The 27,816-nt window shown below is 44.5% G+C and overlaps 1 protein-coding gene across 6 annotated transcripts; it reads right to left on the bottom strand.

Annotated features, from left to right (window-relative positions):
- Nucleotides 1–127: 127 nt before the first annotated feature.
- LOC100690036 (adhesion G protein-coupled receptor L1) lies at nucleotides 128–27,308 on the bottom strand. Of its 6 annotated transcripts, none has more exons than XM_005454809.4 (26): nucleotides 26,412–27,308; nucleotides 19,712–19,824; nucleotides 17,173–17,386; nucleotides 16,564–16,673; nucleotides 15,729–15,743; nucleotides 14,236–14,443; nucleotides 13,006–13,270; nucleotides 12,561–12,900; nucleotides 12,179–12,472; nucleotides 8,881–8,984; nucleotides 8,562–8,747; nucleotides 8,411–8,449; nucleotides 8,150–8,330; nucleotides 7,909–8,031; nucleotides 7,215–7,432; nucleotides 6,931–7,104; nucleotides 6,055–6,267; nucleotides 5,695–5,915; nucleotides 5,453–5,519; nucleotides 5,237–5,325; nucleotides 4,384–4,552; nucleotides 4,130–4,279; nucleotides 3,951–4,047; nucleotides 3,761–3,871; nucleotides 3,364–3,387; nucleotides 128–3,047 (listed from the first exon to the last, which is right to left on the bottom strand). In XM_005454809.4, the coding sequence occupies exons 2-26, from the start codon at nucleotides 19,773–19,775 to the stop codon at nucleotides 1,069–1,071; spliced, it is 5,655 nt and encodes a 1,884-aa protein (XP_005454866.2). In that variant the 5' UTR covers nucleotides 19,776–19,824; nucleotides 26,412–27,308; the 3' UTR covers nucleotides 128–1,068. The 6 variants fall into 6 exon arrangements, with proteins under 6 accessions (XP_005454866.2, XP_005454868.2, XP_005454871.2 ...); XM_005454811.4 differs by having other exon boundaries at nucleotides 3,364–3,384; XM_005454814.4 differs by having other exon boundaries at nucleotides 4,130–4,240.
- Nucleotides 27,309–27,816: the final 508 nt, after the last annotated feature.

Here is a 27,816-nt window from a genome sequence, read left to right as displayed (position 1 = left end):
TCAGTGGTCTGATTGAACTGTAATTTAAAAAAAAAAAATCATTCTGGCTGCAGTAATAGCCGGCTTCAACTCATCTGCAAGTTGACATATTTACATTTAGACATGCATGAACAGAAACACAAACAGGAACCTTTTTTTTCACGTTTACTTGAACTTCAATAGCAATACAAGACAATCAGAACACTTGAGGCGATATGTACAAGGATCTCGGGGGGAGTTGCAGAAAAGTTCTGAGGTTTTACATGATCTCTGGCTCTGCAGTCAAAAGTTCCATCACCTACAGTCAGTGGCAGGTCGGGGCGCAGAGGTTTTGGTCTTGATGTGAAATAGGATTGGTCAAGAGTTCAAAATCAATAGGAGGGGATGTGTTTAAGAGGCCCTCCAGTTGGTATAGATAAAATGCTTCACTGTGATACATTAATTATACAAGAATGATGTATATACACACACCCTTTCTCTCGCTTCCTCTCTCAGACACACATACACACAAACACTCCCTTGCGCACACCCGTGCTCATCAAGCTACGCGCACACTCGTACGTCACGCACACTTCAGCACTTCCTCCTACAGTATGTAGCCTTGTAAAGCCACTATAAAGTCATGCACATGTTCTTTGAAAAGATTTTTTGGCAACACACAAGTGCTTCTTTGACACACTGCTTGCTTGCTACAGGGAGGGGCAACACCCAGCCGATGAAGCAATAGAAACTTAGACGACAGGCCAATAAGGATAAGCACCGATGAGATGGGAAGACACAGCAGGGTTTGGGGAAAGAGAGAAGAGAGAGGGGAATAGGAGGAAGAGTTATCAATGGATCACAGTCATACAAAAGTAACAAAACATGGAAAGGGGGGGAAGTCTCGTGGTGATCGGGAGATAGAAGCAGGGAGGAGCCATCACTTTCACAGGCATCACTGTTAATCATCCATCATCATTAACCTCTTCATTAACATAATCATAATCGTTTCCATCAGTTTGATCGTCATTATGTGTTGTTATTATCACCATCTTCCTCCTCCTCCCTGGTTTCTATACCCCAATCACCACCGCCCTAGTCACAGGCTCGTCACCCGCTGCATCTGTCCATCATCTCCTTCAGAGGAGGGCTCTGGCGTGTACCCTGCCTCTCCATTGGACGCCATCGGTGGTGGCTGGTAGAAGGTCTGGAGGTGATTAGGCCGAGGGCCCAGCGGGGGTCGCCCCAGGCTGTACGGCAGCTCCAGAGATGGCCGCTGAGGCTGACCTGAGGGGCTGACTTCTTCTGGACCTTCGGGGCTGCTGTCTGGGTACGAGAGGGTCGGGGGGAGTTGCGGGTGTAGAAGCGAGGAGGGGAGCTGCTCCGGCTGTACACCTGCGGGGAATGGCGGGAATAGAGGTTGTTGGGAGGGGAGTTACTTTCTCGTGGAGCGAATATATTTGTCGGCGGAGAGCTTCGGGGGAAGATACTAAGCGGCGGTGAGCGGCGGTCTCCAGGGTAGAGAGGGGAGGGGTTTGAATCTCGGGCGTAGATAGGTGAAGAGTCAGCATCAAGGTCAAGATCTGGGGTCAAAGGCAGAGAGAAGCTGTCAGAATCTTCTCGCTCACCATACCGAAGAGACCCTCTGTCTTTCCCTCTTTTCCTCCCATCTGGACCTCCATCTTTGCTCTCAAACAGGAAGGATTCCTCCCTGTCTACATCCATCCCTCCTCTCCACACGTCAAGCGCTCTGTCCTTCTGTTTCTCGTTTTCTCGTTCGATCCCTGCTCTCCAACCATCTCTGTCCTTTAAAAATAGGGATTCGTCTTTCTCTCTCTCTATTCCACCTCTCCATCCATCCATCCCAAAATCTTTCTTTTGAGTTATAAAAGTCTCTTCCCGCTCTGTCTCCGCTCCTCGCCACACCTCCATCCTTCCATCTCTCCTCTCCAGCATATGAGACTCCTCCCTCCCTCTCTCAATCCCGCCTCTCCATTTGTCCATCTCTCCATCTCTCTTCTGAGAGGTAAAAGATTCATCTCTCCCCATCTCTCCTCCACTCCTCCAATCATCCATCATTCCATCTCTTTTTAATAGAAACGTCTCATCCTTCTCTCTGTCCTGGCCGCCTCTCCATGTTTCTACACCTGCCTCCCTCTGTTTCATCAGCAGTGGCTCCTCCAGGGCCTTGTACAGGGGCTCTGAGTCCTGTGGTGGAGGCGGAGGAGGAGGTGGGAGGGGCCTGTCCCGATAACGATCCCGGTCTCGCTCCCTTTCTTTCTCCCTGTCTCTGTCCGTCCCTCCACTTGACTCTGCTGTGCTGCGGTGGCGGGACAGAGTACCAGGCGTGCGGCTGAGAGTGGAATAAGGTCGTGCTTGAACATCGGGGGGACGTGCTTGCTGTCTTTCCTGAAGCCCGCGGCGTCCCAGAGTACCTTGTAGCTGTGAGCGGTCCCCATCTTTAAGCAGCTCACGGGACTCAGAATCACCAGAAATGCGAGCGTGTGACCAGCCGTCTTGTAAGCGAGGCGTTGTGGTATGATCTTGTCCACGTGTCGTGGAATGTGTCTCAGTGTCTTGTGTGAGGTGCCTTGTTTGTGACCAGCCCTCTTGTGCGTTATGCCGTGTGCTTGGCTGCAAGGAGGTAGCCCATCCCTCTTGTGGCGGCTGTGCGTGTCGAGTTAAAGTGGCAGTGTGAGTGAGAGCCGGCCTGTCGTGGTGGTGCGGCCTCGCCAGGCTGCCGTAGCGCTCAGGAGGAACAGGCATGGGAACTGAAGGCCTCAGGTTGCTCTGTACCAGCTCTGAAATAATCATCTTCTCTAGTGCCGCTGCGTCAGACAGATTACGACGTATCCCAGCACCACCGCTCAGATCTGCTCCCCCGTGCGGTGTCAGGAGCCCTGGGGAGATGTCGTCCCCTCCCATACCAACTCCTCCTTCCCTCAGAAGGTCAGTGCTGCCCACTACTCCAGCTCGGGACCCAGGAGTCGTCCCTAAACCGTGCAGGGTGAAGGTGTTGGGGGTGTAGCCTCCATTGAGACACACACTGTCCAACCCACAAGACTCCTGGCTTTGTGAAACGCCACCCTCTGTTAGGAGAAAAAAGAAAATGCCAGTCACAAAAAGCCAAGGAACCCATAAAGACTTTAGCATTAAATATATATGAATGACCAAATGAATGAATGAGCAGAGTTTGGTGTTCCTGCTGAGAGTGTTTTGGATATTAATATTTCTGAATGAAATGTTTGGTTACGTAGCCACATGGAGAAATGTGTATTATGTCTTTATGGTCTGTGCATTGTGACTGTGTGCAAACATTGCACAGATAGTCTATGAATTGAAGCACAGTGCACAAGGGAGTGGCGCTCAATGATTCAAGTGAGCACAAGAGGGAAGAGCTCATACTCTGCTTGTTTCTGAAGGTTCCTACTGGTCCATGTTAAGACAGAAAGACAGAGAGGGAAAGTATCAAAAAAGAAACAATTATTTCAAGTCCGACAACTAAAAGCAGAATTAAACAAACTCAAACAAATCCAAGCATCCATACTGTACAAAAAACAGACAACACTGTACTCTGCAAAAGCTTTAGGCTATTAAAAGCTTAACAAACAAAATGTTTGTTGCTTTATAAATGGCTACTGTTTATAATAGTGGCCTAACAGTCACTCAGTATTCAGCATAGCCTAGAGCTTTGCAGGGTTTTATGCATACACATAAATAAGAGAATGGTAAAAGATAATAATAAGAGAAGAAAAGAATAGCCAGTGAAGCAGGGAGTGTAGAGAACTGTATTAGGATGTACCTGTGGAGGTAAAGGGTTGATTATATCCCTGGGCCAGCACTGTGTCATATGGAGAGGCTCCAGCATGAGTCTGCAGCACTTGGTTAGTAAGAAAATGGTTCCCCAAAGCAGCTGATGATAAAGAGGGAGAAAATAAATACCACATTCTTTGTCTGCAGAGCCAGCATATCTGAGCTATAAACTCTTGTACCTCGGTTAAGAGTAGGTGTATTATTAACATCCGCTGCAATGAAAGACGACTCAGTCTGCCTGCGAACTGTGTCATTCCACATCCTTCTGATACGACTCTGAAACAGACATATTACAGAAGTTCAAACCTGACTCAGACACAAAGAAGGAGACTAAGAGGCACAGAGTGCTTCGGCATACCTGTCTGTTAGCCGTGGCCCTGCGACTCTGGCTGCTGGTGTAGCGGCTGTTGGATCTAAGGGCGGCACCCTTAACCGAGTCTGGAGAGCTGGACGAGGAAGTTGCGCAGCACTGCGAAAGACGCAGGCAACGGCCATAATCCTTCTGACCCTAAAACATTATTTAGTCATGTAGAAGACGGCTTTCTTCAAATATAATAATGTCACTGACAGACACCTGCAGTTATTTAATGATTCATGCTCACTGACACTGACCTTCCTGGTGAGGCTGCAGTGCAGTATGCTGATAAGAAGAGCCTGGGCAGTATTGAGGGACGAGAAGAGGTAAGCCAGGAGGAGAGATGGAGCAGATAGGAACATGAGGCCTGAAGACCAAGTGACACTCTGCAGGAAGAGCAGTGTCAGGGAGCCAACTGCCCATGCCCTGCAGACACCAAAGCAAAGACATATTTTACTTTTCTGATGAGCGATTTAAAAAAAATATGTTTTTACTTGTCTCACGTTGAAAATGAATAGAATTCAACTGTGCCTCTATTTCACAGGGCAGCTAAATTATTAACACAAAGAGGGGCAAGGAGCATGTAACAGCACTGAGTTTTGTAAAGCCAAATCTACCTGACAGCCCCCATCAGCAACAGGAACTGTGAAAGAAAGCTGTGACAGATGTGGGCTGCACTACCTTGAACATGCTCGACATTACTCACATACACACTCGCTGACTTTTTCTCTTTTGTTGAATGAATGCTTTTTCTTCCCTCTATTTGTCATTTTTGCAGCAATGCTAAGGTCTGACCTTTACTCACTCAAAAGGACGCAGAGTCTACATAGGTCATGCTGCTATTCAAGACTGCTGCAGTGCATTTAATTCGGGTTTTTAAGAAGGCTACAGTTGCTGCACTTCTTCTTTCAGTTCTCTTACCTTTATTAAATGATATTAATGAAATTTCATTCAACATTAATAATAACAAATGCACTCAAAACATGTTTAATAAAACAGACTCACAATTTATTTTTATCTGTCTTGCCTCATTTGCCAGTTATCAATTCATGCTTTGCACAATGACACATAATAATTCACCGCCGAACGGCACGAGAGACTCTTACTAACCTCAGGTTGTCATGGCGACTGGAGTCTGGCTTCAAAGCAGCGGTACTGTGCATCTTATGTAAGGTCATCACCAACACAATGAGGTTTAACTGATGGCAAAAGAGGAAGATCAAACACAGTCAAATATATCCTCATTAAAAAAATTTACTGATCATGACGCTATGACGCGGTCAAACAGGAAACGGTTGGCATTTCTAACACGAGATGAAATCTCACCGTAATGATGACAGCAACAGGTCCAAGGAAACTCCAGATAAAGTAATTGTCTGTGCGTAGCCAGCATCTGCAAATATATACAAACAAAACAACAAATTACAGGAAAATAGGAATCTTAAGAAAAACAAATTAATAAGCAGGAGATGACACAACAATACTGAGTAACTGTCCCCATGCAAGCTTCCAAGAATGTGGAGTCAAACCCACACACAGCAAACACACCCACAGACCAGTCATCTTACGCAGTTTTCGAGCCGTAGCCTCTAAAGTCGATGGCTGCGGACACGGCCACCACCAGCCCAGGAACAGAGTATCCACACAGGTAGAAATACTTCCTCCTGGAGTTCCGGCCCTCGAACACCTCCCGCTGGAGCAGGTACAGTTCCACTCCCTCCAGACACAACCAACAAAACACAGAGAGCAGCGAAAAGTGCAGCAGGCCGGCGGTGATGGAGCACAGAACCTGAAAAATCAGGAGGCAGCCAAAAAGTGATTTATTACTATTGTGTTATTATGTCAAGCTTTTAAAATTATTACGCACTTCTTTAAAATGCTATTGTTTTCTACTCCAATATCATCATAAAAAGAAATAAAACACTAACAGTGTACTGAGTCTTGTTGGCACCAACAAGGAAAAGAACTTCAGTGATGAGCAGGTTAGCCCACAGGTTACAGTGAATGGTGCTGTGGTCTGTATGCCAGGGCGCCCCCTGGCAGCAGAGTGTGGTAAGGCAGGTCGCCAAGCACACCAATGCTACGGAGATGCCAACCCAGGAAACCACATAGACAAAAAGCTCTTCCACACCAGCTCCGAACTGACAAAGAAAAGCAGACACGAAAGAAAGTGTAAGATATTCATGTTATCTTGATGCCCATTTGTTTGTGGGCATATCACGTGCTGAAAACTGCTGTGTTTCTATCCGTGTTCCACATAACATTTATTTAAAGGAATGCAATCATACCAAACAGAGCGAACATCTTACTGAGAACACAAAATTTAATTTCATGGCAGAAAAAATATTCTGCTACATGTATCACTCTCTCTTTTACAGCCACAAATCCGAATTATCACCCACTTTGCACTTGATTTTTAAACAACATTTCAGAGAGAACAGCAGGGGTGAACTCCAACTGTGCAACCACAAATGGGCACCGTGGTGGGCGGGGGGAATCGAGAAGATCTTGGTGGGTGAGGATGGAACGAGATTTTTTTTTTATTCAACTTTAAAGTCTGTCAGCTGTTCATCTCAAAATCTGACTTTTAAGATCTTAGTCTGACCACACAAGCAAATGCATGTAAAATTACAAGAAAAAAGGTGACTGTTTTCAGTGGTACGTCCATACTGGCATAATAGTTGCCAAATTAAACATATTGAAAATACATTCTGTGCTCAAACGGTGCAAATGCACAATGGCAATATGGCGAACAGTAGCTTCCACGAATTAAATGCTGCTATGTGTCAGCGTGTGTCACTTACAGCAGGTTGCTGGTATGTCATGAGGACAGCATAGCTGGACAGATGGTTGCAGGCGCAAGTAGTGTGTGTGTTGTTTGTGTGTAACAGGCGGCAGCCCTGTGTAGACCACCTGCCATTCCCAGAAACCCCTGATGCGTTCCAAAAAGAGCAATTGGGACCAAAGTGGTTCTCCAGCTGAGGAAACAAAGGCATCAATAAACAGTATGTTTGACACAGCAATTATGCAAAGTGTTACAAATTTGTTCATTTCAATGTGACTTTTACGCTGAACAGAGTTAAGAGACCTGCAGGTGCCTAAGAGTGAAGATCACTGGCTCGGTGAGATACACTCTGCTGGATCCTCTGTGCACAGATGCAGAGATGACATGAGAGTTCACCACCAGGCTCTTATGCCTGACCTCTGAGCTCTGGCCCAGCCCCAGTCCAAGCCGCAGGGTCGAGTTCTGAGTTGTCAGGAAGGAGCCCAGGTTCTTGTAGAGGGAAAGGACTAATTTCACCTGGCCTGGAGAGAAAACCATAGAAAATAGCATGAAATAATTGATCTGGAATAATGATATGTCTGAAATCTTACTATCTGAGAAAAGCTAGTATTACTTCAACAAACAATCAGTCTTAGCCATGGTTTAATAACTATAATTTAAAAAGAAATTTGTTTGTAATAAATATCTTTGTCACAACTACTGCTGTGGAAATAAGATTGTTATTTCCTTCTGCAGTACTCTTATATTTGGTGCTATGGCTCTGTTATGGGAGTGCAGCAGCAGGTCCCCGTGTATAGAACAGGGCAGGCACTGCTAACACAGCAAAGAGGTTTATAGGTGTGCCTATAGGCCTACAGATTCAGTAAACAAGTATCAGCTTAACCATTAGCTCATGTGGCTTGGCACTGAGATCAGCTGATCTGCCTGATTGCAGCAGAGCTTGAGGATGTGCCCTGCCTGAACTAACACTGCTCAGTTTCTCCTATGTGCCACATACCGTTGTTGCTGTACTGTTGCAGGGCCAGTGCTGACATCTGTAGGATGCTGTCGCTGTCATAAGTGTCAGGGAACTTCAAGTCCTGTATGTCCGCCTCTGTATTTAACACGTACACCTCCAGATCTGTGTATAACAGGACCAGAGGTACACAGAAGTCTGGATGAGCTGCTAGTTTGAGGAGAATATGACAAGAAAAAGGACTAAGGACGAAAAAGGACTAAGGACGAAAAAGTCAGCGTACCAACATTTGGTGCCCTGTCACTGAAACGTGCTTCATAAAGGTTATTAGCCAAGAGAAACGCCCCTTTTTCTACTGCGTCTAATAGCAGTGACGCAGAGCGTGACTGGTCAGCATTGCTCATGTCAGCCCAGGACACGAGAGCTTCAGGACCGAGCAAGTTGTCAACTGTCTGAACAACGGCCTGAAAAACAAGAGGGGAAAGACAGTTACATCTATCAGTCTATCTAGCTAGCTAGCTAGCTGTCTATCTATCTATCTTACCTGAACATAAGCTTTGCATGTGCGTTCTCTCTTCTGCAGCTAAAAAAAAGCAGAAAAACATCTGTTAGATATAAATCGTCATCATTGACATTTCTGTTCATTTCCAGGAAAGGTCAAGCACACATCCACACTGACAACAGCAACAATTTACCTTGTTGTAATTGCGTGCTGCTGACTCTTTATTGGCTGGTCTCAAGGCCTGGAGCTGAGCGTCCAGTATCTCGAGCAGCTGTTCAATTAGCTTGACGGACATGCTGACATCACCGGCATAGATCCGCCCCCGGGTCAGGTTGACCAACTCCCCGGCGATGTTGGCTGCATTCTCTCCACTCTTAATCTGGAGTGAGGCGGGGGTGTTTAGAATGTCAAATATTTTGACATTTAAGAGAGAGCTGCTTGCTGACTAGCTTTAGGGCATTTGCACAGCATGCGTGTGCATTTGTGGTTGTGTGTGTGCGTGTGTGACTAACCTTCTGTGCAATTTGGCTGACCCAGGGAGAGGTGCAGTTGGAAAGGTCAGGGCCTCTGGAGTTCCAGCCCACTGGAGACGACATGCATTGATAGGAGGCTATACCTGCAGAGACGGAAAAGGTGACGCAGAAAGTCAGAAAGGGAAACGACAGCTTGTATTTTATAACACCAGAGCATAGACCAGATATAAGACAGATGTAGCCTCTGTGTCTGAAGTGAAGCCATTGGGGAAGTCCGTTAAACTTGGCATTCTTTGGTATTGACAGAAGGGGGCCTTTAGTTGATTCTATAAAAGTCTAAGAGAAAAATCTACTTCTCACTTGATTTATCGTCTTACAAAAGACATTCTGGATGAGTTTATGGTTTCAGTGTCTAATTTCATATGTTATTTTAGACCACACAGTACTCATTTTTCAAACGGTGGTCCAACTTAGAGTAAAATATTTGTCAAGGGTATGCTTTAAGATTTTTCCCGCTTCAAAATAGGCCATTAAAGACTGATTATGCAAGCAAGTACAGTTGGTCCACATAGTGGTAAGGTAATAATCCAGCAAATATGCTGGCACTGGGGTAGCTGTGGGAGAACATGCGGCTATGTGAGCATGCCTGTCCCATGCATGCCCCAAGTGGGAGCACTTACACAGTTTTGTCTTTTGAGATCCCCTATATGGCCCCATGATATCCCATGTGGGGCCCATGGCAGTTTGTTTTTTTTTTGTTGTGAGCAAACAAAAGTGGGCATGCCCACAGAAAACCCTCTTTGGCCTCCCATATGGGGTTTTTAGGGCAGCTGTGGGACACCCACTTAGAGCCTGTGTGGGAGAAATGTTGGTTTTTCTTACCCATACATTTCCACAGTTCACCCACACCTGCTCACAACTGTGAGCTTGGATATTGTCTATAATGAGGAAACTCTGGCGGGACATGTGACTTTGAAAGATTAAACCATAGAAATATGAGGCTGAGTAAAGCTGACAGATGTAAAACCTCAGTAATATGTATATAGTAATATATAGAACTCTAGAAGTTAACATTATAAAGCCATATTCAATTTCCTAAAACAGGCTAACTTGTTTTGATAGGGTTTAGGTTTTTCTTTATGTTTGTTTGCTTGTTTGCAGGCTTGTTTAAGTGAGTGGCTCCATAGTGAAGTGGTTTACACATTTGCCTAACAAGTAGAAGATCCCCAGTTCCCCTTGAAAAAACAAGGGGTGTTGTGTTAGGTATAGTATCAGCTGGAAAAACTGCTGAATCAAATAAGTGGCACTACCTGTATCGAATGTCAGAGCAGCGGACTTTTATTTTTAGAGACATTTTGCTCAAACCTTCATAGCAGCTGGTGGTGGTAGTGTGCCATAAGGCACATGTGGGCTTCATAGGGCATGCTGCAAACCTACAGTGAACCCCACTGTGACACCCTCTCTGCTTAGTGTGAGCAGGTCACAGTCAGTGGTCATCTGGGCCCCACACGTCACGCTGGTACTGGGCCCCACTGTGGCTCCACACGGACATGTTTGCTTTTAAGTCTGTGCATTTTCCTGTTATTTCAGGTCAATTGATAAGCAAAATTATAATTTATGCATGATCAAATTTCCCTTTAAATGAGCTAAAATAAAGACATTTTATCACAGTTCTGGTGATGTTTCTTTATAGGAAGTCCAACATTTCTTTACTGAATGCCAATTTTTTTATGTGATGGAAAATGCCCGGAGAAGCATCCAGCATCCTCAGTTTCTCAGTAAGAGTCACCCCTCCCTTGTCCCTTTCAAAATACCTAGATCGGGACAGCCAAAAACGCTTGACTCGAGTCTTCAAACAATAGTGTCATGGTCCCCGTGCCTCGCTGGCTGACTCTGTTTGGCAACATGTTTTGTTTGTGTTTTCCTTTGCGCTCTCTCCTCCGCCGGGGTGGTGCTCATTACGGGCTCCCGCCCCTGGCCCACGCACCTGTGCTCACTGTCACACCTGCAACTGATCCCAGCCGATTTGGAGCACTATTTACGACGGCGGACCTGTGTCATCCTTCGCTGGATCGTTGAGCCATCAGCGTCAGTCCCTCTAATCCTGAACCTAAATCTGTATCTGTGAGTCTGAGAGTATCCCTAACCTGGACTTCTTTCTCTGTGTGTATATAGATCTGCCCTGGACCCGAGCGTGTGTGTGTGTGTTTGGAACCCACTGAGAGCATTTATTGGATTAATCCCTGCTTCCCCCTGGACCCTGGAGCCCCGGACCCTTTCCCCCGCCGCACTGTATATATATCTTCACCTGGTGTCTCACTGTAAATAAACGCACTTTCTCTTTGCCAAGGATCCGCGCGTGAGTCCGTCCCAAACATCTTGACAAATAGTCAGTGAACCAGTGGCCAAAATGTCTCACACATCGTCTTTTACTTGACTATGTGTGTATTTTTCACTTTTCTATGCAGATAATTCCAATTGTATGGTTTATTTTGATAAAAGCATAATTTATAATGGTATGTTTAAAACTTTAGGAAATCATTGCCTTCTTGTTAAACCGTATGCATTTAGTTTTTCCTTCTCAGCTCGTCACTAACTTTGCCTGTGCTTTTGGTTCCGAGCAAGTATTGCACAATAGGGTTCATTTTTGCTGAAAACAGCTACTGCTGGAAACGAGGCCAATGAGAATGAACCCTGCAGTTAATAACATAATAACAGAACTGCTGTATGAGCTAAAAGAAGTTGCAAAGCTCTCCACAGCAGAAGTCAGCTGATTATTCACTATGAATTGAGTTTGAAGCCTTTAACTGATCTGCTTAATTGCTGCACACATTTTGTTTACAAGACATTTAATGAAAACCAGGACTAGACACTCATTCTGCAAATTAGGTTTAAGTATGAAACAACAGCCACACCTGTTTCCAGTTATAACCACCGTTTAAGATAAGACTCAATCATCACTGCTGTGCCAAACCCATGTCCAAGCCATTCAACATGATTATGAAGAGGCAAAACGCACCCCAGGCATCTATACATAATCTCCATAAGAGTTTCTCCTCAGAGGGAGGCAGGGCTGAGGAAGACAGCTGCACAGCGAGAGGAAGAGTCGCTGAACCCAGCTTCTCTACACACTGTAACCTCTCAGACTCATCTGAGGCAAGTTCAAAAAGAGGACATCCGACTACATTTCAAAGGGAAACAGGATACACACACACACACACACAAATGATACTACACACACATGAAACAAACATGTTGGCATGCTCACATCTGCACACACACACACAAACACGCAATGAAACACACACACTGGCATGCCCACATCTCCCACACCTACCCAAAGACCCCTTAGGGCAGGGCCTTTCCACGGTCTCCCCCTTTAGGGTAGGGGGCCACTGCACCCCTCGTGCCACCCGACCCTCACATCCTCCCACCTGACCCAGTCCCCCGGGGGCCAAGGGGACACGCAGAGGAGGGCGTGGGGTCAGAGGGACCATGGCTGTGATCGGCCGCTGGTCAAAAGGCCCTCTGTTGATGACACCAATTGGATGGGACGCTGATGGCCGGACTGGAGTCAGAGCAACTGTGGCTGTGTATGACCGGACAGTCGTCATCAGAGAGGACAAGGGCCCTGGAGGGTCAAAAAGCACTGTTAATTCTCCACATTTATTACATTAGTCACCTATGTCCAGTTACACAACTACTATCATTCAACCGACCTTTAGTAGGTGGTGGTGGTGTGAACTGTAGAGGGTATCTCAGTACATGGTAGTTATTCCACACATACAGCTGGTTGTCTCTGGGGTTGTAATCTATGGAGGAGATGTACTGGTAAGGGTTTGGGAATGGTATCTGAACGGGAAGCTCCTGCCCACGACTGGTATCGTAGGCATAAACCACCATGTTGCTGCTGGCTCGGCCATCTGCCTGCCCCTCATCATCCTGGAAGACAGAGCGCACGGCGTAGAGCACGCCGCAGGCCATGAAGGCGTTGCTAGCTCCACGTTTGTCAAAGCCAGTTGCCCAGGTACCCTCAAAGCGCAGAGTGTAGGGGTTCACCTGCAAACAGGAAAGACATGAAATGATGAAAAAATCAAAACCTCCTCTTTTCTTTCTTCATCCTTTCCAAAATACAATCATCGATCTGTTTTTCCTTCCTCCTACCTGGCTGACCACGATGCGTCCATTATTGGCTTCAGTAGAGTAAATAACCCAAAGGCCGTTCTCATCCACTGCCAGATCGATGTCCGACTTCCCTCCCCAGCGGTAAGGCGAGGTATCGTGGTAGTTAGCATTGACCACCACTGCCTCCCCGCTCTTGATACGGGTGCGTAGGTCGTATTTCACAAGGTTGCGTGTTCGCTCCTTGTTGTAAAATACGGCACCGTCATACACCACAAAGCCTGTACCATCCACACGGCTGGGCAACCTAGAACATAGAATATTATGAAATGTGTGAAAATATGTAGTTTGTCTTTTTACTTTTACAGAAGAATAATACAAAGGATACTGAGTCAAAACATCAAAAATTGGCGTGTTGTGTTTTGACTGGAAAGCTCAGCTCAGATTAAAACCACCCAGAACATCACCAGCACCAACTAAACATCAGTGATATCAGCAAGATATCTCCACGATACTAAAATTAAACATAAGCCCCAGCTACACTCAGTCTGCTCACTTAATTAGGCTTGCTTCATTCATTTGTATTTTGTACGTTCTTTTGTAAGTAGCATAAAGGGAAACATTTTGTTATACAATCTTGTGTTGCATAAGGAAAATTAAATTATCTTGAATTTTGATTCTTTAGTGGCCTAATTAGGATATTATTTTGGTGACGCTTGCAGATATTGTGGTAGCCTTAAGAGCATTTATATAATACATTTTAATAATCCCAGACCTGTTTATTCATCACTGAAAGCAAGCCTCTCAGAAGCTGCATGCATAGATTTTACCTTCATTTGAAGGCACAGTGGTGGTAAACTCTACCACTAACTATACAAACTACTACACAAAGAGCTAACAAATGAGTGGTAACACATTTAATGAGTGTAGCAGAAATCTTCTCATCCATAAATAGCACTGATGCTTTTAACTATAACTCTTCTTATTTAACCATACGTTATAGATATAGAATATATGAAACCAACTTTTTATACGGACAAAATAAATGTTGCTCTTTTTCCATAATAAATTGATTTGGCTAAATGTGAAATAAGCCCCCAAGGCCTGCAAACTGCCATTATTTTTATTACAGACTACTTCATTGATTTCTTTCCAGCTGTGATTAATCTGTTACTTTACAATTTCTTAAAAAACAATAAACAAAGCAGACCCTAGAGTAACTGAATATTAATCAACTATCTCAGCAATATACACAGTTCACAAAGCACTCACTTATAGGTTGTGGTGACTCTGTTTTGCCGATAGTCATCCCAAGAGGCGTACTCATACAGCACCTCTGTTCTATAGGGTGTCCACGGCATGACATACAGCCTGTCACCAGCTTGCAGGGGGTCTTTACACCAGGCCCCTGATTGATGCTCCACCTCTAAGAGCGAGGAGGGTGGCTGGATGCTGAGCAGTGAGCCAGGACACACGAAAACTGGAAGATGGGAATTAGGCGGGGTAGAGGCAGGATGTGAGAGAGAGAGCGAAAGAGAGAGGGAGCAAAAGCGCAGGAAGGGAAGTGCGAAAAAGAGTGAAGAGAAAGAAAGTGGAGGCAGGTGTGGGGAGAAAATGGATCAATGCATGAAAAATGGATTGAATTAGATGCAGTCAATGCAGCGAGATTAAGGAAAAAGAATGAAGAGAAAAAGAGAAAGGGATTTAAAACACCTGTGCTGATCTTGAGAGGCAAGCAACAGAAGAGACGTATAAGTGTTGAGAAATCACACACTGTTAGTGTGTGTGTGGTGAGTAATACAACAGGGACACTGCAATGAAAGGTGTGAGTGTATTTATGTGCTTTTTGTGTGTATGTGTGTGTGTGTGTCTGTGTGTGTGTGGGTTAGTGCAAAAAGAGTGAAAAAGAGTGTGAGGTAGAGTCAGGGACGCAGAAGGCGGGGCTAAATTTTGCCTTGAAGTGAATGAGAGGGCAGGTTAGTTTACGCCGAGCACAACGATTGGTCCACCCACATGTCAATAACTGTATGGACACATATGTATACTGTACAGTCTCACACTGGCATGCAAATAGGCATGCACACACACCCACACATAAGCAGTGCTTGGTAAGCACACATCCAGACGGATATACAATCACACAGATTTCGTCTTATTTTTCCTATGAAGATAAATAAGGGGCTCTTCCTATAAGGGAAGAAAAGGGAAAATAAGCATGAAGAGGATGACTAGACAAGAAGGAAGGAAGGAAGGAAGGAAGGAAGGAAGGAAGGAAGGAAGGAAGGGAGAGTAAAAAGTGAAAGAAAGAACAAAAGAAAGATCGAAAGAAAGAAAGAACATAGAGGAGGGAAAGCTTCAAAGGAAGATTGTGTTTATGTACGTGTGAGTGGCTGTGTTTGTGTTGGTGTGCACAGAGACTGAAGGAGGGACAGAGAACAGAGAGATCAACCAGGAGCAAGAGGGAAAGAAGAGGTGAAGAAACTAAAGCCAGAAAGCAAGAGAGAAAAGATGAAGAGAGACTAGGTGCAGAACCTGGATAAAATTGGATAAAAGGACGGCTTTCTATACAACGAGAGATGGAAAAATGGGGAAAAAAGAACTGAGTAGGAAATGAAAAAAGGGAGGGGGCAACATCCAGCATGATTACGAAACAACGTCCTAGGGTAGGAGGAAGAGAGAAATGGTAGGAGAGAGGAAGAGAAGGAGAGAAAAGAGGGGGATCGGGGGTAAGGAGAGATCAAGATGCTACAATGTATTGTCTTTACCTTTTTGGTCCACTTCTACTCAAGCATAGGAAAAAAAAGAGGGAGAGAAAGAAAGAAAAGTCAGAGGGTGAAAGAAGGGAAGTAAAGAGAAGCAAGAAAGCAAGCAAGAAAAGCAGGAGAGGAAGAAAGGAAGGAAGGAAGGAAGGAAGGAAGAAATAAAGAAAGGGAAAAAGAAAGAAAGAAAGAGAGAAAGAAAGATTTGCACAGATAAAGACTTTGGAACTCATTCTCACCACATACATTATTGTTCACGTAAAAGGAAGGAGCACGAAAGAGACCCAACATATTCTTCTTCCCTCTTCTCCTCCCCTCCCACCCTATCCTCTCCCCCTTCCCTCCCCCACCTCCCCCGATCTCTCCTTCCCTCAATCAGGCTCCTGTGGAGAAAAGAGAGCAACTCCCGTGGCGTGAATCTGGAAAAGAAAACACACACGCATGCACGCGCAAGTGCATACTCCCAAACACACATACACACAGAAGACATTTTGGCTTACAGTTTTTCTCTCTGTACTTTCTCCGTACAACTTTCTTTTTACATTTCAGAAACACAAGCATGCACACACATTCCCTGAGAAACAAAACAAAAACGAAAAATCCCAGTCTTTTTCTATCCATCAGTTTCTCAGGGAACTAGCAAACATCAGAGATCATACGTACAAATAATAATAAACACCAAAAACCTAAAATGCATCTTGGCGAAAAAAAATAAAAACATAGGTTAAATCCGAGTGCACTTGTGTTTGTGTTTATGTATGTGTGTGAGTGTGTGTGCGTGTGTGTACATACAGTATGTGTGTGTTTATGTCTGTTGATATAAATATATATGCATACTCACTGTAAGGGACACACTCATACTGGATCTCCAAGTACTTGTATGTTCCAGGACAGGGGTCTGGGAAGACGTCAACCCCTGCAACCACCACACACTGAGTTCTGTTGTTACACCTGGAGGATGGATGGATGGATGGATGGATGGATGGATGGATGGATGGATGGATGGATGGATGGATGGGTCAGTCATACGGATGATAGAGAGAGAAAGCAAAGAAAGGAAGGGGAGTGATTACCAGACAGGAAAGGGGAAGCAAAGGACACTCCATTTGTCTACTCTCCCTCTCACTGAATATTGATCAGTTCTTCGAGGAAAACACTGCTGAGTACACAGCTAATGGTGCAGCCAGGCACTCATACTTAGCTGGAGAGGTTGCTTCACCTGCATATATACATGACACACAAGACAACCTACTAATCAGCGTGTATGTTGTGCAGCAGTGCACACATACAAACAGTTCATGCGCTCATTGATTGCCGTAGCCACTTCTAAAAGACTTATTCAAATAACTCGAGTATGATATTACAGTTTGCATCTTTACTGCGCAATTTTTAACTGCTTATGCAAATATAGTGTACACACAGCAGGATGTGCAGCCCAACACATACTGACCTCTGTGACATGATCTTTAGTGCGTCAGGGAGGTAACACTGTGTGTTCTCCATCTGGAAGGGGTCTGCATCACAGATCTTGTCATCGGTGCGTCCGTAATTGGCAGTCTCCACCATAACCACATCACTCCCTGGGCAACGCAGCTCTATGGGGTAACCCTCACATGCCAGCTCCCTGCGTAGCAGGCCGAATGGCATAGCGGCCCGGGACATGGCTGCACAGTAGGCGGGGGAGAAGTGGGGTGAGGCAGCAGAGGATGAAAGGAAAAGGTGGAAACACAAGAAGAAAGAAAAGCCAGGTTTTCAATATTTACTACAGGTAAAAGGAGCTTCATACTTAAGTTAATATATTTCTAAAAATTGGCATTTGATTTATTTTTGTAGTGTCTGATTTTGTAGCGTCCTTGATGACAGCAATTTTAAACCTCAGAAGAGAGTCAAATGGCTTCTTAGAGCTCTAAACCAATTACTGACTCCCATGTTCTAATGTCCAACTTTACAGCTGAAATGAAAATAGTTTTACCTTCTAAAGCTAATTTAGCCCTTCCTAAAAGGCTTCTTGAAGGACATTCAAAGTTCTTCTGTGAATGTTGGCTACCTTTTCCTCTATTCTTTGTCAAGATGATTCCACATCCCTTCAGTAATTTTGAGGTCCGGGTTCTGGACTGGCCAATCGTGACTGACAGAGCATACTGCATGCTTTTCTATCCAGGTATGATTTTACTGCACTGCCAGTGTGTTTGGGATCACTGAAAATGAAAAGCTGAAAATGCTGCATCTCTCAGGTCCTGTGTCAGCTATTTTGTGGATTTTTTTTCCTATTTCTTAAGGACATGACTTTCAAACACTGTTCATCTGCTGTATAAGTAGTTTTTTTAGACCTGCCACTTCTTCTTTTGTCCTCCACTTGTCCAGCTTTCTCAATTTTTTAATAGCATACCGCACATCATGCCATCAAGTTTTAGGCTAACATCTCATCTGGTGCAAAAATACTATTTTATGCCTGTCAAGCGGGCATTTTTCATAAATTCGGCTAAGGAAATTGAAACAAATTATCTGTTTTTGTGAAAAGTACAAGGACTGAACTGAAAATGTGTGAAAAAGCAAGGAAAACATTTAAAATACATTCAGAAAATGTTGCTTTCTGCACAAAAAGATTTTTGCTTTCTATATAGTACTATTGCTGGCTCCTTACAAAATATTAAAAAACTGAGTAGTGGCTCAAGACGATTGCTCAGTACTGCATAAACCACCTATTAGTATTATGGTTTGAAGCTGTAATCCATAATTATGGATGTTGGCACAGCCTCACATTTGTTTTAAGCCTTAATTATGAGTGGTGCTCTGTGATGGATGCTAGAACGCAAAATCTAATCCCAAAGTTACGAGATGTTAACATCTGATACCATGGATACCGTATCTATGGTATCCTTTGTACACTATGGATGCACTGGATTTCAGGGAAATTTCATTTCAATTTTCAAATTAAACATCTGCCTAATGGTGAGCACGGAGAAAAGGCAGGGGATGAGCAATTTCTGTAGGACTGGAGACTGTACAGAATGTGATACTAACAATATTAACACGGCCATGCTGATTACATCATCTGGGCTACATTGTCAGGCTTTGGGAAAATAAATACTCCTGGTCTACAGATGGGATCAGCTATCCAATACCACGAACTATAGGACATTGATCCCATTAATGATTCCCTAGGATAGAGACCTTACTTTGACTGCCTCACTCAAATCATTCCCATACCTGTATTTGTTAGCACATTTAACACACATTACACATGCTTTGAAATTGTGAAAACGTTGAAAACCGCTAATTTAATCTTTAAAATGCGCAAGTGTGAAAGCTAACACTGGAAGGATTCCCAGATGTGACTGTTGACATAATCACATCACACCTCCTTTGTAACAGCTACATGTGATGCGCAGCTTTGAAACCACTACTGGCGCTCAGGTGCTCAGTAAACACAATCAGACAAGTATAGGATTTCATTTTCTTTGAGCACTACGTGTGAATATATTAAATACAGGCTCAGCGAAAACACTCACCTGACAACCTTATAAAGCTGTGTAAACCATGGTTATTGGAGAAAATCCCATTACCGTTACCTTAATCCGCTTTCTCACACGAGTTTGAGTATCATGTACGCATGACAAGGTGTTTGCAGCATCAGGATTAAAACATTAAAGCAACACTTTGGTGTGATTAGTATGCTGCTGATGTACTGTAACTGTCTGCCGTGCTGAATAGCTGATTGTTAATTGACTTTGAGCTACAGGCAGCTCCTCATACACTCCAAACTTGTATTCAGATCTTGTGTTTGCGCAGGTCAAAGCATGTCCTACAGCTTGTCTAGATGCCGTTTTTTTAGTGGCACTGGGCTTCACTCGATTAGATGTGAGTCACTCAAATTTGTGTTGCACTGACATTATCTATGGCGTTTCAGTTTATGGGATTCCTCCTGCTGAATGCTGTCAGAATCAACACCTCGACGTGATACTACATCACCTCAACATGACGCTTACCTTGGCCAGAGGGCGCAACGTGAGCCAGAGTGAGCACGCCCACGAACCACAGTGACACAGCCATGCTGGGCAGGAAGAGTTAGGACGTCACACCACCACAGCGCTAGGAGAGCCTGGGGAGGAAGCAGTGGAAGTGTGAGACTGCGAGTGAAAAACTGCACCCTCTCGTCTTAGTGGAGATCTGTGTGCGTGCGTGTGTGTGTGTTGGATGGTCAGAAACCCACACTGACTATGAAAGAGTGCACATGAGACACCACAGCAGGGTGGAAAGAGGACGGAATAATAGAGACAGACAGACAGACAGACGGACACAGAGTGGGAGCAAAATAAAGATAACAATTGAACAATCGGTGCAGCGAAAAGCCCCTCAATCTGCTGTTACCATGGTGATAGCACAGTGCAGTCTCAGGAAGTGAGAGAGAGCGATGGAGAGCGAGGAGGTATACACTGGATGTGCGTATCTGTTACTGAAAGCGCACACGTGAGAGTTTGTGTTTTAAGTCTGTAATTAGCCAGAAGCAATACTGGCAACTGACCCATAAAAGAGTCTTAATCTTTCTATCCTTAGACACACACACTCACAGAGGCAGAGGGCTGGGCTCAGCTTAGGCCACTTTTCAGTAATCCTAAATAAATCATGTCGTAGAGACGATCTCTTCCCCCGCAGGCGTAACTAGGTAAAGCAGCTGACTGAAGACACAGGTGATCAGAGGGCAATGGTGCACTGTGGATTTTTATGAGGGAACATACGGGGCGCAGGAAGATGAGCTACAAGAGAACAACAGTAATATGACTCCTTAATATAAACTGAACTCTTGGCCCTGGACAGAAGGGAGAGAGGAGGCTGAGTGACATCATGCACGCCATAACATTTCTTTTTCCTCTTAGGATTTCAACTACAGCTGTAGTGTGGACTGCGTAACCAGAATTACGGTCTTAGGAGGTTGTGTGTGTGTGTGTACATAAACATATGTGTGCTTGTGTGTTTATTTGTGACTCGGTTTTCGCTCCATCTTCTTGTTAGGTAATGATGGCCGACAGATTTAGGTCACTCCTCAACAAATGTCCAACGCGCATTCAACGACTTGCACTCGCACGCACGCACACACAGACACACTCGCATGCACACGGGCACATACGCATAAACTAAGAAAGAGAAGAGAAACCTCTGCCTTCTTTAAATCCACTCAACCAACAAGGCTGTAATAAAGGCCCCAGGACCACTGAGCTATGCACACGCACACACACTAAATATAAAAGACTGAACAGAATGAGAACATTTCCATTTTTTATCAGATGCACACACAACCACGCAAATACGTACACACAATATGTCTAGTCTCCTGCAAACCCCTTATGGCAGCATTTTCTTATGCTTGCTACCCCAAATCTCTCTCTCTTTCTCTCTTGCTATCTCACACACACCCACCCACACCCACACACACACACATAGATGCAGAGTAAGTAGAGCAAGGACACTGATGGCCCTTGACAAAGCCACACACCCGGTTCCCCCTGTTTGCACCACCATGCTTACTGCCTACAACCAAAATCCCGCCCTGGGGAAGCAGCCGGCCTACTTGAAGTGGCAGCTATCTCTAAGTGAGTGTGTGAGCATAATGCTTAGAGTGAAAAAAATTACACAGGCACACACATTAACGTGCATGCTATGACTACACCCAACCATTTACAAAGAATATACACAGAGAAAATTCGTTTGCATGTTTTCCTGGACGATTTCATGAAATAAAAATATTCTCAGTGCATCATTTTACACACAGCTACACAGCAGTATAGCTTTGCAATGATAGATGTTACAAGAATTTAGGTGTAACATCTAAATTCTTGTAGTTTAGATGCTAATTATGAGATTCTGCATCACACAGATCCTTAAGAATGTGAGTAGCCTGTTGTAGAAATAATGTAAAAATCAAGTTAGGTACACTCGCGTTAGAGGCGCAGGCCATACAATCAACAGAGGGCGAGATAGAAAGAGAGAGTAACCTCCCTCTCTTTGGTCACAGAGCAATCAGTGCCTGAGGGTAGATCACTATGAAGCACAAAGTGACAAAGCAGCCTTGTAGCACTATGCTCTTAATGGATGAATGAATGTGTGTTTGTATGTGTGTGATGGAGAGGAGAGACTAATTAAGAGGTGTGGGGGAGAGATATAGATTAGTCTTCCAACAGAAACCCTGAAAGGTTTATTGGCTGAAAGACTTTTTAATAACAAGAGTGGGAGAATTTTCTTGTCACTATGGATAATATTTAAGAATCAAAACACACTACAGTGCCTTCTGCAACTGCCAGTTTCGGACCATTGACCTCTACATTTCCCAGAGGGCTGAGGCCTACATGCTGCAGTCAAAGCCACTTATGGGGTTTTAGAGCCTGTATGTTTGTCTGGTCGACGTTTGACTCCTGGGAATAGAGGTGTCGCATTCCCCTGCATGTATGAGGGTACACAGAAAATATGGTAGTAAATAGCATATCAAGCCAAATGTTTCTTTTATTTTCTGTCGTATTTGTTGTTTTTATGATTTTAACCCTTACTTGATATATATCTGGAATACTAGCAGGTAGTAATTAATCCCGCAGAAGACCAAAAAGACTCCCTGGTTTCTCATTCTGTAAGAAAGAGGTGCAGGTCGGGATCTCTTACAAAAGAAAGTTTTTGCACAAAAAGTAATTGGGTATTCTCTCACTTAAAGAATTGAGTCTTTGCTAAAGACTGCAGGAAGACTGATTAAACATTGATAGGTTTCCTCACATATTTATCACGACTGTAATCCTGCCTTCAGCACACACTCTCTGAGCTAAAAGCACACCATGCATTTGTGCTCTTTAAGCATTTTCTCCGTATCAGAAACTCTCCAGAATTGTACGGGTTTGCTCATTAATCACTCTTTTGTTTTTACCTGATCAGTACGAAACATAATAGCTGAAATCTGTTACTGTCACATTTAAGATTATTGCCCAATCTGAATCTATCTTAAAGGACACAATTTGCTTAAGTCTGTCTTCAAATAATACTTTTATCAAAAATAGGCATTACAACTGTATCTCCTCTCCATAAGTGAACGTAAAAAAAACCCCTTCTTAATATACCTCAATGACAAAATCCACAGGAATTGACTGATTGATTGATTAGAAAATTAGTCGAAGTTTATTTAAAGCCTCCGTGTAAAAAAACAAATCCATTACCCACGCCAGTCAGAGGTGGGCGGAAACCAATCTCAGACCAACAAGGAGTACAATAGGAGGCCTGTGCCGCGTCCATGTCAAGTGGGTTGCACGGTGGAGGTGGAAAGATTCTTATGCCAATGAGTTGCAGGCTTTCGTGTCAGTTGTATGAGTGGATCATGTTTGTTTTTTTAAACTACCGGTATGTATAAAATTGCATTGACAGTGTACAATTATGTGCATTAAATATGGGTGGATGGCAGATTTTGGCTGCTTTGAGGAGTCCGTGTACGTTTTTACAGGCACTTTTACTTTTGCCACGGTCCGTGCGTCTGCCCGGTCGACCCAGTAAGGCCACATGTGCTTTTTGTTTTTGTTTTTGCTCTCTCTCTCCTGTGTTCGCTCTGCCGGGGCGGAGCTCATTGCGGGCTCCCGCCTTTGGCCCACGCACCTGGGAGCAATCACACACCTGCGGCCCATCATCCTGCTTTCCTGGCTGCTATTTAAGATGGCGGCTCAGTGTTTCTCGTCGCTGGACCGTTGTGCAACACATGTTAGTGTAGCCCCAGCTGACTAATATCTCGTGTCTTCGTAGTAACTCTCTCGTCTTGTGTATATAGATTCCTGGACCCGTCCCTTGAACCTCTTTGGATTTCTGAGCGCGAGTGTTTGGATGAGCGGAGTGGCGTGTGTTGGAGCGTGTTGAAGATTGGAGCGAGTGGGCGCACGAGCGTGTGTGGAGTGTTTTCCCTTACTGCCCCGTGAACCCCTGGAGCCACGTTCATTCCCCTCGCATTTTGTATGTAGTTCACCGGCTGTTGTTTGCTTCAGCTTCAGTCAGGGTTCCGTCAACGCTGACAACTTTAAGTACCGAGGAACATAGTTTATAGCAGCATGTGATTGTTGTAATGACAATTTAGATATCGGCTTGAACCGCAACGATAAGTCAATCATCAGAAAAATAACATTTTTTTTCATATCTAAATAATTATTTCAGGTTTTATCTTTCTGATGCTTTCCTTTGTTTTACCCCTGTGAAATATAGGTTGTGTTTTCAGAAGACCTACAGGCTCATTATGTTCAGCACATGTTAATATTTGTTTGGAAAACAGTTGTGCTGATGTTGCAAAGACTTGGCACATCAGATCTCTTGGCAGTTTGCAGAAGCCTGATATTAGATGATCTGTTAATGTTTCATGGCCAATAGTTTCTAGGAAAGCAGGGAGTTCCAGCCAGACACAACTGGCTCAGAATAATGTTTGCCTGCTCGAAAGAATTGAAAGTGACATCTGTGTTCATTTGGATCTTCTCAGCATCTAATGAACATTTTATACTTTCTTCAAAGTCTTCTTTCTCAATTTAGGAGGAATTTCCCTGACGCATAACAAGAAAATGTGCAGTGACTTTTTAGCACAGATTTGGATTTTTGCCATCACATTTCATATCTTTAAGTTTCTTTAAATTATATCACATTATGTATCAATAGAGCTGTACAGCTGCCACACACACACACAAACACTCACATATGTAACATACATATATGTGCAAGTATTCGTATTTTAAAGTGTATGTAAGTGATGCTGTCAACTTTAAAAAAAATGTGGCATTGCTCTCAGTTGTATGTCAGCATAACCTGCTACGATGATGTGAGCTGCTGGAAAATGTCATCAGAACAAACTCGCAGAGTAAAATACAGGATTGCAGTTCGGGTTTTAAAATGTCACATGGCTTTAAAAAAAGCCTTTACGCCACAAGATCATCAACTGAAGTACGAGAGAACAGAGCAGTCTGGACAGGAGGGAGGAAAAAAAAGGTTTAGCAAAATAGCAATATTGGGTACAGTGATGTGGCAAAAATTTGTCTCCTCACAGAGATTTTGTCAGACCGTGTACATTAAAATCACTTGACTAAGCAAAAGCATACGCACATATCTGCATGTCAGCTTTACAGATTATGTACGATTTATTTTTCCTGTTTAAACATTTCTTTAAAAAACTCTTTATACCACCCATAACCCCTGGAAAAAATTAGCATAGTTAAATATGTCTCATTATTTGTTCCACAGTCTGACTTGGAACTGTAACAGAATATTAATTAGCTGCTCTTTTGACATTGGCAAATTTAAATGATTTTTACACGCCAAAGATTCACGTGTGAGTCTCTGCCCCTTATCTTTGTCATATAAAAATCCGAGCAGATGTCTGTTCTCATATCATGATATTGATATTACACTGATATATCCGCCCACAGCTCTGCACAGGCTTGCATAAAATGCTCACAGCACAAACGGGGAGACTGACTCAGTGTGTCTGACTGATTCAAGGAGACGTGAGAGGAACCTGTTCGAGGTGGTCCGAACAGAAAGAGACAAATATGGTGCATTTTACAAGTCAAATGACAGAAAACCCATCCAACTTGTGTGTGCGCATGTATGTGTGTGTCTGAGTGGTTTAAGCAAATCACTGTGTCCTTTCTTTTTACTCCACAGTAGTTGATGTAAATGATCCCTACATGGAAACAAACCTCATTACCTTTGTTTTCTCTTTCTCATCCAACACACAGTGCGGACGCGCACACACACACAAACAGAAAGGAGTCACCGCTCTAAAATATGGGTTCACAGATATTTCTCTATATTAATGAGCTCTTTTTCAATGTTTTTGTATCTATAATTAATAGGACACAAACGATGTCTTTGCACACTCTTGGCTACAAATGAATCGGGGATTGAGTCTGACAGTAGAGCAGGAGTCCTGTCACCCTCTGAGCTCTTCCTCCATCTATTCCCTTACCCTTTCTCCCCTTTCATTCACCTCCTTTGTCCTCTGCATCTCTCTATCGCTCCGTCTCTCTTTCTCACAGTCACTCCTGTCTCTCCGCCTGGCCTCCTCCACTGACCCAGTCCTCTCTTTCCCTCTCTGAAATATTGATAGTGGACTCTCACTCACTCGCTCTGCTACCTCTCTTCATCTCTGTCTCTTTTCTCCTCATGTTCCCATCTGTGGTGAATCAGCAAACCAAACCCGCATTAAAACCCCTTTTGTGTGTATGTGTGTGTGCGTGTGTTTTACATCACTGCTCACTGCAGCACACATGACGCTGCAACCAAAGGTGTGTGTTAATGAACACAAATCACACCACCCATGACAGACCCCTCTGGTGTTCCAGTCCGGGACACCCTATCACAACACTTTTTCCCCTCTCTGATCTCCAAAGACGGATAATCACGTGTCTATGAATATTTCGCAGCACTCATGGCTACTACTGACCAAGGTTTAATGGCAGCCAGCGGTAAAAACCCCAGCACAGCAGCGCATGGGATCCATGTCCACTCAGTGATCAAATGGCCCTTGGCAGCAGCAGAAGCAGAAGCAACACCAATGAAAGAAGCGGGGCACCTGTGCTGTCCTCTGGGGCATTGATCATATATGTGCGATTGTGCGTGTGAATGAGAGAGAGAGGGAGAGAGAGAGAGGAGGGGCGGAGTGCATCCTCATAGCCTATATCCATATCTTACCGTCAATCCTCCGGTTTCCCTCGTCCTCCTCCTCCTCCTCGCTCACTGCGTCTCCCGCATCCCGTCTCTCCGCGCCCTCACCCACTGTACTCTCCTCCCTTTCTCCCGCTCCGCTGCGCCCGATGCATTCAAAAAAAATTAAATATTCAATGGGGAATTAGTGGAGGGCGAGACCTGCTGGGCTATACGACAGTCATTAGCGCGATTTGTCCAGCAACAACTGGGCGTCCTCCGCCTGTGAGCAGTGCGAGAGGCAGGGTTTTGCTCTGCTGGACCTCACACCCTCCCTCCGTCCTGTAGAGGCTCGATGTCTTCCCCGCTGTGCTGTGTGACTGTGCGTCACGTTGGTATCATAATTCCCACGGGTTTCATGCCCAGAAATGATGCGGGCTATAGGCCTTATAGCCCCGATGGATGAAGGGAGGGAAATAAACGGGCACACACGAAAACAATAATTAGGCGCAAATTAACGCACAAACCTCGACTGCTCTGAGCCCCTCCGTCGATTTCTACGGCTCGCCGAGCTCAGCTGTCGTTTGTCATTGTTGATCGTACGCCTCCGATGCCGTTCATTAGGTACATCCTTGCATTTAATGGAAAATAACGTCGACGTGATAACAGCCGCTTTGCATATCCTTGAAGAATCGTGATGGGGTGCAGCGGCACATCAGGACGGATATGGAGAAATGTCAGGCTTTTTAAAAAATAGGGGGGAAAAGCAAGAATCGCGTCATAAAATAATACTGGGGGTAAAGGGGGGAAGGAAAAGACAACAGCTGGACGGTCAGGAGAGATACAGTTTCCCGTTCCTGGCCTCGCCTTGCATCCGTCCGTGTCTCTTCTTCTCTCTCTCCATCCGCTGGTCCGCTTGTTGCGCGTTCTGCAATCGAGAGCGCGCAACGCGTCTGCGCTTCTGCGTGTGTGCACGTTTGTTTATGCGTGCGCGTGTGTACTTGTGCAGAGAGAGTGAGAGAGAGTGAGCGAGAGTGGTGGGGTTGGGGGGGCTTCGGCTATATTGTCAAGGTTTGTCTGAGTGAGCAAAGCTGCTGTGTAGGCAAAAGCAACGGAATATGAAACACACAGCGGCTTGTGTTTATTCGGGCATCTGTCTCCTTTTACAGCTCCGACCAGCTCCGATGTAAGTTTAGCATTTACAGTTCTGTGACCACATCATGGTGAAAGGGGAGATGAGCTGTTTGTTAGCTACCCGGTGCTGCACAGTGCACAGACATTTGCAGCATGTCCATGGTTTGTGCAGCACTGCTAGAAAATATGACCTATTTGTCAATCTGGCTGTAATGTTAGAGCTTTTTTATAAATCATCACGTCTCTGCCTTTTCTAAAGCACATCAATCCATAGCAATCAAACCTGATGACACCTGATGATACTCTGGCTTCCTTCTCT

Source organism: Oreochromis niloticus, linkage group LG6, assembly GCF_001858045.2.
Source record: "Oreochromis niloticus isolate F11D_XX linkage group LG6, O_niloticus_UMD_NMBU, whole genome shotgun sequence".
Lineage (NCBI taxonomy): Eukaryota > Metazoa > Chordata > Actinopteri > Cichliformes > Cichlidae > Oreochromis > Oreochromis niloticus.
Note: the sequence above shows the minus strand (reverse complement) of the source record. Positions and strands in the feature narration are given on the sequence as shown.